General features: G+C 40.8%; 1 protein-coding gene across 1 annotated transcript in view; it reads left to right on the top strand.

Moving 5' to 3' along the window:
- Positions 1-549: 549 nt before the first annotated feature.
- The window catches only part of LOC147660915 (uromodulin-like), a 705,518-nt gene continuing 692,041 nt past the window's right edge, over positions 550-14,026 (top strand). Inside the window, exons 1-2 of the mRNA XM_086951433.1 lie at positions 550-618; positions 876-991. Of these exons, the coding sequence (XP_086807559.1) occupies positions 916-991 (76 nt within the window). The 5' untranslated portion in view covers positions 550-618; positions 876-915. The remainder of the gene's footprint in view (positions 619-875; positions 992-14,026) is intronic.

The following is a 14,026-nucleotide window of genomic DNA, read 5'->3' as shown; positions in this document are numbered from 1 at the left end:
GATTACAAATAACAAAGCACAACTACAAATTGCCAGTGCTTTCTTACACATGGATTGCATTGTAATGTTGCATTGTAATGACCTCAAGAGCCCGACGTGCCACTGTAAGTTGAGCACTTTGGTGACTTTTAATGAAGCAGCCTTCCACCCTGTGTAAGAGCTTTAGAAGCCGGGCCTGAAATAGAGTTTTTATCTGCAGAAACTGTAGGCTCCACCCTTCCCTCGAGGGCTTAAAAGGGGGGAAATGTATCAGAGCGCCCAATCTGGTTGAGGCTGGCTTCGAACAGCTTAAAAGCAACGGCATAGCAGAATAGGGTGTGGAGGGTGGCGGTATGAAGATGTGCGGGATGTGGTATGACCCACGTCAGCAGCTTGGCCTCTCAGCAGCCATCCCCTAAGGCTTCATTCGCACGGTGATACACTTACGGTAAATGGTAGACCTTGAATTCCTATTGACAGGTAGTATGGGCAAGCCAGCTATTCAGCATTTTTACTGACATATGCATGACATGGACAGACATATTTTGAGGTTTCTTCCTTCCTTGTGTGTATAGATAAAAGGCACAGGCACAACTCGCTATGCATTTCACCCCTTGCCAAGTCGGGAACAGATAGTAGGTAGGTAACTGATTCATTTTTTTTCTCAAAAGTGGAACATAAGACATTGACTTTATATATGTCTTCTGCAAATCAGCAACATGAAATATATCACAATATATGCATTAGGGAGCATGTATTGTTCTGTTTGCTTATTGCCTCAAGTCCTCTAATTTAGTCCAAGAGTTTGTCTCACTTCAGGGTGCTCTCCACTCAGATGACTGCTATGTATTTAAGGACTTGAACTTTTACCATTTTTTTTCTTGACTCCATTAAAGGTGCAACTGCAAGTGACACGCGAACAGAGTCCCTTCCATCATGAATGGGCACCTGCTGTGCTTTTCTTTGCTGTTGGTCAGCATCTTCGGGGACTGGCTGCCCATGTCAACTTCAAGTAAGTAAAGTTACTACTGCAAGTGTGCAGTAAAACACACATAGGCACACACACACCCAACCACACACATACACACAAATACACACACACATACACACACACACTCGCACACATACAAACACACATGCACCCAAACACACACTCACTATCACTCTCCAAATATTACAAATCCCTGTGTTATTCGCTCTTACACTCGATCACCCCCATACACAACTGGTGCTGCGATGATGGGGACAGAAGAAGCCTGCACCTCCTTCTGCAGTGCTTGTAAATATGTGTTCAGTCTTCCAGTGCTGCGGTCACAGAGTTTCTGAACTTTAACCAAACTTTGAATGCTGTCATTTAACAGGTCATGAGTAAGTAATATGTGGAGTCACAAGCACTGCATGGTGGGGACCCAAGTTATAGTTAGCTCAGTAATTATAACTTTATCTTATTTCAACACCAATTTATAACATCATTTTAACTGTTATTTTTGTTTTATTAAGTTGAGAAAATATTACTTAAATTGGCGATGTGGTGTTCTAAACTGTAGGAAACATTGGTTGGAGGAATATAAGAACTTTCCTGTTTGCAGATGCTTGTCTTCCCAGTGCTGTGGTTAATGACTTTTCTGAAAATCTTGTGTTTTGTTCTTAATACTTGACAAACCGTTGTGTGTAACTGTGCCGTGCCATCGGTTTCTTTACCAACAACTGTAGCTGATGCTTTGCTTTGATGTCTGGGTCTCCCTGGGATGCTGTGGTTTGCAGTGAGGTAGGTTGCAGTGATGATGGCTTTATCCGTTGACGCTGTATGCAGCATACGTGTGTGATTTGATTGTTGGCAGATAAGTGCACAGGTGGATATCTGTCTTTGGTGTTCGTTGTCTTCTAGCCGGTGTAATTGTAAAGAATCATTTTACGGTTTGATGTCCCCATTTTACCTGGTACTTTTTATGGCTACGGACTTCGTAGTAACCAAATATGCTGAACGAAGTGAACAAAATGAGATATTTGAAGAACTAAGGGCTCCCTTTAATTAAAGAGTTTACCTCTTTGCATGAGAGTAAGTATTTACATATTTCGTGCGGTTCTATTTATAATTGATTTTTGGCTGAGGCTGCGGTTCGAGAGGAGGCGGGATCAGCTTGTTCTCTGAACCCAGTACAGTCCCCGCAGATGCGAGTCAGATGGTACCCAGGACCCACTCGCGTCTCCGCAGAGGATGATGGGATAAATTGTTATTTAAAAGGATACAGATTTAGATAGAGTAAGATGGAGAAGTAATGTAATGTAATGTAAAAAGAATTTATAAAGCGCGACTAACACCTGACGGTTTCTTGGCACTGAGAGCAAAGAAAGAAAAGAAACAGACAGTGCATGAGGCTGAGAAGATTAGTTGTAAGCTATGCGGAACAGGTGAGTTTTTAGAAGGGACCTGAAGTGGGTTAAGGGGGAGGCCAGTCTTAAGCCTAGGGGAAGGGCGTTCCAGAAGGAGGGGGCAAGGATGGGAAGTAGATGGGAAGAGAGAGATAGAAAGAGATCGACATGGAGGGCCGGGTTGGATTGGGATTAAAAATCGCCCAGGGCACGCGAAAACTGTTTGGCGAAATTTTACTTAAAAAAAAAAGGGGGGGTGGCAAAAAAAATGAATGGATTAGTTCACACTGGTGAAACACACCTGAAAACAAGTGAGACCACATTTGCTCAATCCCCCTGCCTCCACTCAATATGCATATATTAATGGGCCGGCCCAGCAAGAGATAAAAAGTGACAACTCTGCCGTTGATAAAAGGGAGGTAGTGGAGCCCCATCTACCTCCAGAACGCCCACTCAGGCACCCACTGGGCTGCTGGTGGCATCGAGCAACGCAGAAACCGGCCAAATCGCCCCCCCTCCCAGGCTGCTCTAAAAAGCAGCACACAGCTGGAATTTGGATACCGGCCCCTCGGGCATTGCCCGAGTGCCCATGTTACCAATCCAACGCTGATGGAGGGACATAAAGAGAGATAGAGGGACAGAGACTGGAACCGAGATAGGGATAGGGACAGTGAGACAGAGACAGTGAAGCTGTGGCAGTGAGAGAAAGAGAGGCAGCTAGAGAGGCATCTAATGGAAAAGAGAGACAGCTAGGGAGAGAGAAAGAGGTAGAATTAGAGAGAGAGATAGAGAAATGGAGGAATAGACATACAGATAAAGCTATAGATAAGGGTAATAGATAGATACATTCATAGACAGATGAATGAGAAAGGCTCATATAGGTACAAATAAAGAGAGATAGAAAGGCAGAGACAGATATAAAACAGAGAAAAGTAGAAACAGATATAGGAGTAAGAAATAGACAGATGGAGAAATAAACAGAGATACGTTAGACACAAAGACAAATAGAGACATAGGACTTGATTTAGAGTTTGGCAGAGTTGTAACTCCATTGCAAAGGAGATGGAGTGCCCTCTTCACCAAACTGAAGTTCCGCCTGCCTCATTTAGTGTCAGACAGAATTTAACCTCATCGATGCTGGTGACGGAACCATTTCATCACGAGCCTCGGGCGCGATGTGCTGGTAACGGAGTGGTTCCGTCATGGCCCAGCCGCCGCGCCTGCGATGCACTGATTTCGCGCCTGCGTGGCGCGTTCCATTGAGCGGGCGGGGCCGTGACGGAACCACTCCGTCACAAGCACATCGCGCCTGAGGCTCGTGATGAAGTGGTTCCGTCACGAGCATGGCGGCGCCGAGCGCCCCCCCCTAGCGCTGAGGAATTACCGCCGCAGCCAAGGAGTTAAGCCTGTCAGCAGAGGAGACTACTCCGTCTCCTCTGCTGACATAAACCTCTCATGGCCAACTGACTAAGGGCCGTCAAAGGTTTGGCTATTTGATTCCCCCACCCGATTTAGACTGGGCAGGCACATTTTAATAACCATCACTCTATGGGAGACAACTCCCATGGTGCAGGGTTATTAGTTTTAATATTTAAAACAAATTTTCAATTTGGGATTTAGGTATTTTAAACTAAAAAAAGGATAAAGTTTGACGGAGGTTACCATCATGTCGACCGTACTATCCGTCAACATTTTAATGCATTGACAGGAACCACCATGGTAGCAGTATCTGGCAATGTAAGACATGTCCACAGGGGTGGGAGAGATCACTTGATTTGGAGGATGGGTACACTGAACTCTGAATCAGCCTCATAGATTTGAAAGACCAGGCAAAGTCATGTACAGATCAAGATATAGACAGGCTGATCGATAATTCGAACAGATATATAGAAATGGTATATAGGCAGATATCTAGGTAGACGGATATGCCAAGATGGAAAGAAGATGTGTAAAAAGACAGACAGGTGGATAGGTAGATGGATGGATGAATGGATAGATGCATGGATAGATAATCTTTTCAGATAGTTCCTATCTTTTCACTTATCTCTCTCTCTCTCTTCCTTTCTTTTTGTGTGCCTCTATCACCCCTAACTCTCCATCGCTCTTGTTTTTTTTCTCTCATTCTTTCTTTGTCTCTCCTTGCTATTCTCTGTCTCTCTGTCTGTCTTTCACACTGTCTGCCAATTTTTCTCTCCCTGTCTCCACTTGTCTTTCAATTTCTTTCGCCCCCTGATTTCACCAGTCTGTCTTTCTCTCACTGTCTCTGTCTATCTCTCCATGTGTCTCTTGGTCTCGGTATTTCCCTTTTCCCTTTCTCCAGGCTTCTCTGTACTTTGTCTTTTTCTCTCTTTCTCTCTCACGATCCTTCATTCTCCCTTTCCTCTCTCACACTTTCTCTCCCTGATGCTCTGTCTTTCCTCCATCACTTATAGGTTTCCACTCTTTCTTTTTCATTGTGTCTCTCCTTGTCTTTTGCTAGCTTTCTTGTCTCTCCATTTCTCTTCTTGTATCTCTTTGTTTCTTACTGTCTATCCTTGTCTCTCCCTGTGTCTGTAAATCCCTGTTTCCCCCACTCTCTCCCTCAACTCTCTCTCTCTGTCTGTCTCGGTCTCTCTCTCTCTCTTTATGTAACTCCTCTCTTTTTCACTTGCTTCCCTCTCTCCCTAGCTCCCCTTCTTTTACTGACAAATCTCCATATATCTCACTCTTTGAATTTGTCTTTCTCTGTAGTTATCTCTCCCTGGCTTTCTCTCTTAGTCCTTCGATATTGGTCCTTGCCTTTATCACTCGGTTTCCATGTCACTTTATCCCATGTAGCTCTCTACCTCAATCTCCGTCTTTCTCTTTCTCTACATGTCTTTCAATCTTTCTCCCTGCCTTCTCGCATTGCCTCACTCTGTTTCTCCATCCATTTCTCTCCCTCTCTTTCTTTTACTTTGTCCATCTCACCTTCCTTTTGCTTTATTTCTCGTGCTGATTCTCTCCCACTCCCTGTCTCTCTTTCTCTGCCTCTCTCCTTCCCTGGGCCATATTTAATGTCTTCGATGAACTACCAATGTTTGGGTGCTCAGCAGGGGAGGCCAGCATGGCTCGCGGGTGGATGGTTGGGCGCCGGTTAGATCGCGTGATGCTTTAAAAAAAATGTGCCTTGCCGTCGCCGGGTCTCGTATATTCTTTCCTGTTCGCCTGTGTCTGATTCCAGGTTGGAACAGGAATCAGGCAGCCAGGATCCCACCCCTAAGCCAATCACAACTCTCTAATGGAGCGGTGTGGTTGGTCTGTGCGCTGTGACACGGCGTTCAGCCAGGGGCTGTAGGGGGGGGTATGTTCTCCATGCAGGCTGTAATGCAGCCTCCAAGGGGAGTGCGCATGACTGTTACGGGCGGCCCGAGAGGGCCGACCAAACAGGCTCTGTGCACAGGAGTGTTCTACCACTCCTCCTCTGAAGCCCTGCAGCTCCGCCACTCCCCCACGCACAGTCGCAGCAGGAGGAAAACATAAAATGACATTAACCTTCAGTTATTATCATTTTATGTTTTCCCTTCTTTGCTGCTCCTGGCAGTGGGGCAACACTCCTCCACCTTAGCGGAGGAGCCACCACTGCTCACTGCTCAGTGCTTTCTTGTATTACGCGCAAACTTAGAAGCTTTGGTCTTGAAATGGATTGGGACATAGAACTGCAACGCTTCAGGTGCTCTACTCTTTATTTTTGTGTTCATGGAAACTAAAATATGTAATTTGTGAAATGATGTGACCGCATTGGCCTTTCTTAATGATGTATGCTTTTGTTTTTGGGTCCCATGCTGTGTGTAGAGTTAAGCTGAATCTGTGATGGCAGTAGTGAGTTTTTCGTTCGCTTTCCCTGCATCTGCAAGGGTAGTAGAAACTATAGAGCACGTGTACTATTTACTGTTTGAAAAATGCTGGTCATAATTAATTACCTGTATTTTTGTGACTAATGAAGATTCAACCTATGTACTAATTGATCAGTTCTTAAAAATTCAAATTGTTTTGTGTGATAATCCAACCTACATCATGCATAATAATGAGGTAGGCCGCAAAACGCTGTCCACTATGATTCATTGCCATCACAGGATTGGGGGCCTGCTGGGGTCAGCAGACCACTGTGTTTGTGATTGCTTTTTAATTGAGCAATCTTTTTCCTCAAAGGATTTTTTTTTGATTCTTCACAAACAGGAAGAGGAAGTAATTTTTTTACGACTACTGACCGGTTGAGTAACCCATTCGCAAATAGGACGGGCCCCTATTTGCAAGCAGGTTACGTCTACCTTTCAGTAGTTAGTAAAATATGAATGTTTTACAACCAGTTTTTGATCAGAAAATATTCATACATGCCAGAAAAATTTGGTATTTTAAAGAAACACCCTAAACACGCCCTTTCCAAATTCCAATTCTGTATGATTGCCCAGCACATTTAGCGACCTGGTAATCCATTACTAAATCACTAAGTGGGTTTAATACATTCAAAAAAACATTAATTGGTTGCAAAACCTGCAGGCTAAAAAATGACAGGGTTTGCGGTCAGTCAATGCATTTTTGTACATCTGGCCCTTTGTTGATTGTTTTGTTTATTAAGCATAGTTTTCTGAATTTTAAGGGTCTCTAAAGATGGTTGTGCAAATTTAGTTGTTGTTAACCTCTTCGATGCGGCGCAAATTCCGTCCCGGTGCGGCGGAACTTGACACGTGCACAGTTCGGACGGCCCCCAGCCGTCCGACGCACACGAGCACAGGGACTCGGGCGGCTGGGAGCCATCTCACGCATCAAAGTGGTTAATCTGGAGGCCTATATTAATTATTATACTTATTCATAAATGTATGTTGTAGTAATATTGTTTTAAGAAAAAACACTGACGTAGAAAATTATCAAGGTTTTTGCAGCAAACTCTACTTGGCCATCTTTAAAATGTGAGCAGAGGCAGCCCAAACCCTGCGCTCAGTGTGCCTCTGGTTGAGAAGGAGTCCATATTGTGGTGCAATGAATATGATAAAATATATACCATAATGATAAAAGCATAGTTTAAGCATAATTTAAGACAAAACAAGAGTTGAAGCAAAAGAATGAATAAATAAATAACCTACATGCCACCATAGTTCACCTGTTATGGTGAACACTGCAATTGAAAAGTAACAACCTAGGCAATTATACACTTTGAGTCACACATAGATCAAGAATATATAGCAGTAGACTACAGCTGGCTAAAACACAAGTATTTATTAATCAATTGACACAAATTAAAAGAGTTCATTTATATGACATAAAAATAGCATTACAAAATCACAGTATATAATTGACATTCACATATTAACAATTAAACAAACAGTAAAAAATGAGGGTGGGTGGCATGAAAATTCAGTCTCTACGCGCGTTTCGGCGGCCAGCGCCTTCTTCCTGGAGCAGCCACACAATATCTGAAGGTGAAGATACATACAGAACATAAAATTATATCGATTCTAAATCACATAAAGAATATAACTAACTTTTAGACAATTTATTTAAAAAAGGAGTTGTAGTTTTTAGCAGCTGTAGGTTGATTGGAAAGGCAACAAAGTAATTCGCAATTGTCTTGTCATTTCCTTGCGAAAATTTAGTCTGTCTATTTAAAGAGGGAAAGGATTTATAAGAATATCTTTACAAATAGTGCTAGGATAGATGCCGTTAATGGGCATTCATATAAAGATTTTTTCTCTCCAAGCAATAAGTAATCAGAATGGCCGGTAGATTAAGTAACGGTTCCCTTGATTTAATGCATAAACATGCTCATATGTTTAAATAAGTTTATGGTATTTCAATATGGCATTGCAAAAAAGTTGTTCATCATGAATTAATCTGATACTTACTAATGGATAATTTTAGCATAAAGTTGTTTAAAATAAATTCTCATTTTCTTTTTAGAATCCTCTCGATGTCAGATATGATAAAACTAAGGGATAAAAGGACAATGTCATAAATACTTATTAGTGTGTTGGGATTGTTACCATTCATCAAGGGGAAGCGTCAATTCGCGATGTTTTTACCTGATTTTTTAGATGAATAGGTAGTTAGACCCGCCTGCTGGAACCCTTTAATGTGGATGGGTGCTTAATAAGGTTCGTTCCTGGATATTCTAGATTCCTAATCTTTGTCATAGTGGGGAGAGATAATAGAATTTATTTATTATTTATCTTTTTTATGGAAGAAGGAGTTATGATTCTTTGGACGATCAAAATTATATGGTGTCAAGATTAGCGGTATTAATCTTACTTACTAGACTTTATGTAGTTCTTTTAAGATCTTGTCATTAGGTTTGCTGTTTCTTTGATATATTTTTTGGTACAGTTCTGAAAACCTAAAGGAAGCACATCAAAATTATAATTAAAGATCCATTGTCTAATATTTAATATGTAATAATTACGTTTCTTCTGTTGTTACCTACTATCTTACCTAAAACGATGGTTACTTGTCTTTTTCAGGTCTCGTAGGACGTAAGGAGATTCTTAGTCCTCAGTGATGTAGAGATTAAGAAGTTAAAAGATCTCCCTGCCTAAAGTTTAGAAAACAGATAAAAAGGAGATCATGACTAGAGTATAATATACTCTTCCGACTTTAAACTAATCTATTTTTAGGGCTTGAAGTGGAAGTCTTACCTAACGATGGTTGGCAGGGCTCCCTATGTCCGGTGGCGGGTAGTACGTCTCGTTGAATGGCGAGCGCGGGAAAAAGTGGTAGTCAATTCCTTGTTACAAAGCGCTTTTATCTACGTTCACGTGATTTCTATAAATTACTCGCACCTGTTGTCTTTTTGCATTTCTTTTTCCTTTAGGCGCGAAGTTGCGGAGTTCTAAATCGAATGAAGCGGAGTTTAGCAACCTCACACCTGATTGGGTGTACACATATTCAGCCCTCGGGATTCGCTGCTCTGATGTGTGCGCAGCACGCTATTGGCTGAATTCTAGCAAAGCACTAGTGTGCGTTCTCATTCCGGATGTCAACAATATGACGTAGCGCATATTGAAAACAATGTATCTATCGAATTTGTTTGCTGTGTATGTAACATATGTGAACCAATAAGGGTTTGCAACACTCCGAGTGTGATTTTCGGTTATCTTTAGCGTGAAGTTGTGGAATTCTAAATCGGATGATGCAGAGTTTTGTAAACTCGTTCCTGATTAGATGTATACAGAATCGGCCCTCACGATTGGTTGCTCTGTTGTGTGTTGAGTACGGCATTAGTTGGATACTAGCAAACTCCCAATCTGTGTTCCCATCCTGGACATCAACAGATCGACATAGCGCATTTTGGAAGACATCTGTTGAATGTGCTAGTTGTGTATCTAGGCTATGTGAAATAATGCGACATAGCGCATTTTGGGAGACATCTGTAGAATGCGCTAATTGTGTATCTAGGTTATGTGAAATAATGAGGGTTGCAACAATAAAAGTGTGAAGCTAGACACTTTAACGTGGAATACAAAGCCAACGTTTCACTAAAGTGGAACAACTTTCCTTTACAGTTAGCAAATTCATTCAGGGAAAGAAAACAATGGGATTATTCGTTTTTTTTAAAACATAAAGATATTTATTGAAACCGTAGCGTTTAAGAGGAATTATTTCTTTCTCATTATTTATTATTTGAAATTAAAATTATAATTCGTTCGAGTATGGGCTTTTTTTTGGGGAAGGACTAGAGCAATTAGTCTATAGGGGAGATTCCTACAGGGTCTCATGTCCAAATAAGATATTTAGGTGTGCAATACACTGTCTATTGCTCATGTAGACATATGTGTGTATGGCTGATAGTAAGGATATTTTATTTAAAGGATTGCGTGTGACCACGGGATTTCGCTATTAAGGCCTTGTCTGAAAGAGTTAAAAACAAAAATCCAGAAAACTTCTCTTTTCTTTCGGATAGACATGCCTCCCTTTGTGTCTGGAACATGGATTTTCTCTAAAATCCTCCATTTAAAATCGTCAGCACTATGTCCTTTATCCAAGAAATGCTTGACCATTGGGCATGTAGTTTTTTTAGTTCTTATCGCCGAACGATGTTCGTTTAGGCGTGTTTGAATTGCTCTCGAGGTCTCACCTACGTATCCTTGGGGACACGGACATTGAATAAAGTAAACTACGTTGTTTGTTTTGCAGTTCCACATTTCTTTTGCTTTGGTTTTATGGCCATTATACTCGAATTCTTCACCTGACAAGATGTTGTAACATGAGTTGCATGAGGAACATGGAAAAGTTCCTTTCAGTGGGTGGTTGGTCAAGATTGAACATTGACTAGGGGCGTTATTTTTAGAACTCTTAGTAAATCTAGAATGAACAATAAATTCTTTTATATTTTTGTTTCTTTTGTGTGCAAAAATGGGTTTCATCAGTTTTTGGTCATTTGTACAATTGCTGTTTAGTATGTGCCAATTAGAGTTTATGACATGCCTTACTCTTTCATTTATCGTTGAATGCCTTGTAATGCAGACTATTTGGTCATTGGCTTTAGTTGATTTTGTTTTTAGAAGACAGTCTCTGTCATAATATCGGGCCCGTTTATATGATTCTCTTATTAATCGATGGGGGTAGCCTCTCTCAATAAATTTAGTTCTCATCGCTGCTGCTTGTTTATCAAAGTCTATTACATTTGTACAGTTACGTCTAACACGTAGGAACTGTGAGAAGGGGATGCTGTTTTTCTGGGTTCGCGGATGGAAACTCTGGTAGTGAAGTAAAGTGTTTCTTGCCGTGGGCTTTATATGGAGGTCTACTTCTAAAGTTCCTGCATTGTCTATAATTTCTATATCTAGAAATTCAACTTTTTTGTTGCTGACATGGGAGGTAAAGTTCCCTTTAATGGTGAGGTCTTTATTATTGGAGAGGGATATTAGGGCCTGATGTTCTTCTTTCTGTAAGTTGTAAATGGGTTTAGGGATGAATCTAAGAGCTTGATCTAATTTTTTTAGGACTACTAATTTGAAGGTAGCTACTTCTGGTCCTAGTTGTTCGAGACCAGGGCAAAAAGTGGAGGGCAGACAAAGCGGTTTAATAGAGGAGGTGTCATCATCTATGACAGTGTTTGAAGCAAAGAATTTTTTTTAACGGATTTTTCGAAAAAAGGAGATATAAAGACCTCACCATTAAAGGGTGCGACAAAGGTGGAGGGATAGTGATTGTTGATACTTCAGAATACGAAGTTAATATGCTCAAAATGCGAAATGATCCAACCTTCTACGTCCCTCTCAAATCCCACTCCACGATTAATCTATCAAAGAGAATCATGTCCTTAACCAAATCTGCTCAAGAAGATGGTCTAATCAATGCTAAAGAATTTGACTACTTGAATCACCACCAAGGAAAAATTGCCTGCATTTATGGTCTTCCAAAGATCCATAAAGATGCCAGTAACCCCCCATACAGACCCATAGTCTCCACAATAGGAACAGCAACCGAGCCACTTTCCAAATATGTAGACAATTACCTACGCCCTTTTGTCCCTAAAATAGAATCTTATATTCGCGACACAGGCCATATAATACAAAAGATTGAAGGAATTTCCTTCAATTCCAACAACGAACTATTGGTCACAATGGACGTTGAGTCTTTATATAGTAACATCCCCCTGACCGACGCATTAAAAACCACTAGTTGGTTTATTGACCTCCACCAAATCCCATGCCCTAAAGATTTCCTGCTTGCATGTCTAGAAATTGTACTGACAGAGAATGTTTTTGAATTTGGCAACCACCTATATCGTCAGATCAAGGGCGTCAGCATGGGGGCTTCTGTGGCCCCTTCTATAGCCAACATCTTCATGGCATCATTTGAGAAAGATTTTGTGCATAATGAAGTTGCCCCTTTCTACGAGTCTATCTCCCATTGGTCCAGATACATTGATGACATCTTTTTTATCTGGACCGATGGGAGAGAAACTCTTCAAGAATTCCTCCAATGGATAAATGGAGCTAATACCAACCTGAACTTTACCTCCCATGTCAGCAACAAAAAAGTTGAATTTCTAGATATAGAAATTATAGACAATGCAGGAACCTTAGAAGTAGACCTCCATATAAAGCCCACGGCAAGAAACACTTTACTTCACTACCAGAGTTTCCATCCGCGAACCCAGAAAAACAGCATCCCCTTCTCACAGTTCCTACGTGTTAGACGTAACTGTACAAATGTAATAGACTTTGATAAACAAGCAGCAGCGATGAGAACTAAATTTATTGAGAGAGGCTACCCCCATCGATTAATAAGAGAATAATATAAACGGGCCCGATATTATGACAGAGACTGTCTTCTAAAAACAAAATCAACTAAAGCCAATGACCAAATAGTCTGCATTACAAGGCATTCAACGATAAATGAAAGAGTAAGGCATGTCATAAACTCTAATTGGCACATACTAAACAGCAATTGTACAAATGACCAAAAACTGATGAAACCCATTTTTGCACACAAAAGAAACAAAAATATAAAAGAATTTATTGTTCATTCTAGATTTACTAAGAGTTCTAAAAATAACGCCCCTAGGCAACGTTCAATCTTGACCAACCACCCACTGAAAGGAACTTTTCCATGTTCCTCATGCAACTCATGTTACAACATCTTGTCAGGTGAAGAATTTGAGTATAATGGCCATAAAACCAAAGCAAAAGAAATGTGGAACTGCAAAACAAACAACGTAGTTTACTTTATTCAATGTCCGTGTCCCCAAGGATACGTAGGTGAGACCTCGAGAGCAATTCAAACACGCCTAAACGAACATCGTTCGGCGATAAGAACTAAAAAAACTACATGCCCAATGGTCAAGCATTTTTTGGATAAAGGACATAGTGCTGACGATTTTAAATGGAGGATTTTAGAGAAAATCCATGTTCCAGACACAAAGGGAGGCATGTCTATCCGAAAGAAAAGAGAAGTTTTCTGGATTTTTGTTTTTAACTCTTTCAGACAAGGCCTTAATAGCGAAATCCCGTGGGAACACGCAATCCTTTAAATAAAATATCCTTACTATCAGCCATACACACATATGTCTACATGAGCAATAGACAGTGTATTGCACACCTAAATATCTTATTTGGACATGAGACCCTGTAGGAATCTCCCCTATAGACTAATTGCTCTAGTCCTTCCCCCAAAAAAAGCCCATACTCGAACGAATTATAATTTTAATTTCAAATAATAAATAATGAGAAAGAAATAATTCCTCTTAAACGCTACGGTTTCAATAAATATCTTTATGTTTTAAAAAAAACGAATAATCCCATTGTTTTCTTTCCCTGAATGAATTTGCTAACTGTAAAGGAAAGTTGTTCCACTTTAGTGAAACGTTGGCTTTGTATTCCACGTTAAAGTGTCTAGCTTCACACTTGTATTGTTGCAACCCTCATTATTTCACATAACCTAGATACACAATTAGCGCATTCTACAGATGTCTCCCAAAATGCGCTATGTCGCATTATTTCACATAGCCTAGATACACAACTAGCACATTCAACAGATGTCTTCCAAAATGCGCTATGTCGATCTGTTGATGTCCAGGATTGGAACACAGATTGGGAGTTTGCTAGTATCCAACTAATGCCGTACTCAACACACAACAGAGCAACCAATCGTGAGGGCCGATTCTGTATACATCTAATCAGGAACGAGTTTACAAAACTCTGCATCATCCGATTTA

The sequence above is a fragment of the Lissotriton vulgaris genome, unplaced genomic scaffold (assembly GCF_964263255.1).
Source record: "Lissotriton vulgaris unplaced genomic scaffold, aLisVul1.2 SCAFFOLD_380, whole genome shotgun sequence".
In the NCBI taxonomy this organism is placed as follows: Eukaryota; Metazoa; Chordata; class Amphibia; order Caudata; family Salamandridae; genus Lissotriton; species Lissotriton vulgaris.
This window is presented reverse-complemented; position numbering and strand designations above follow the sequence as displayed.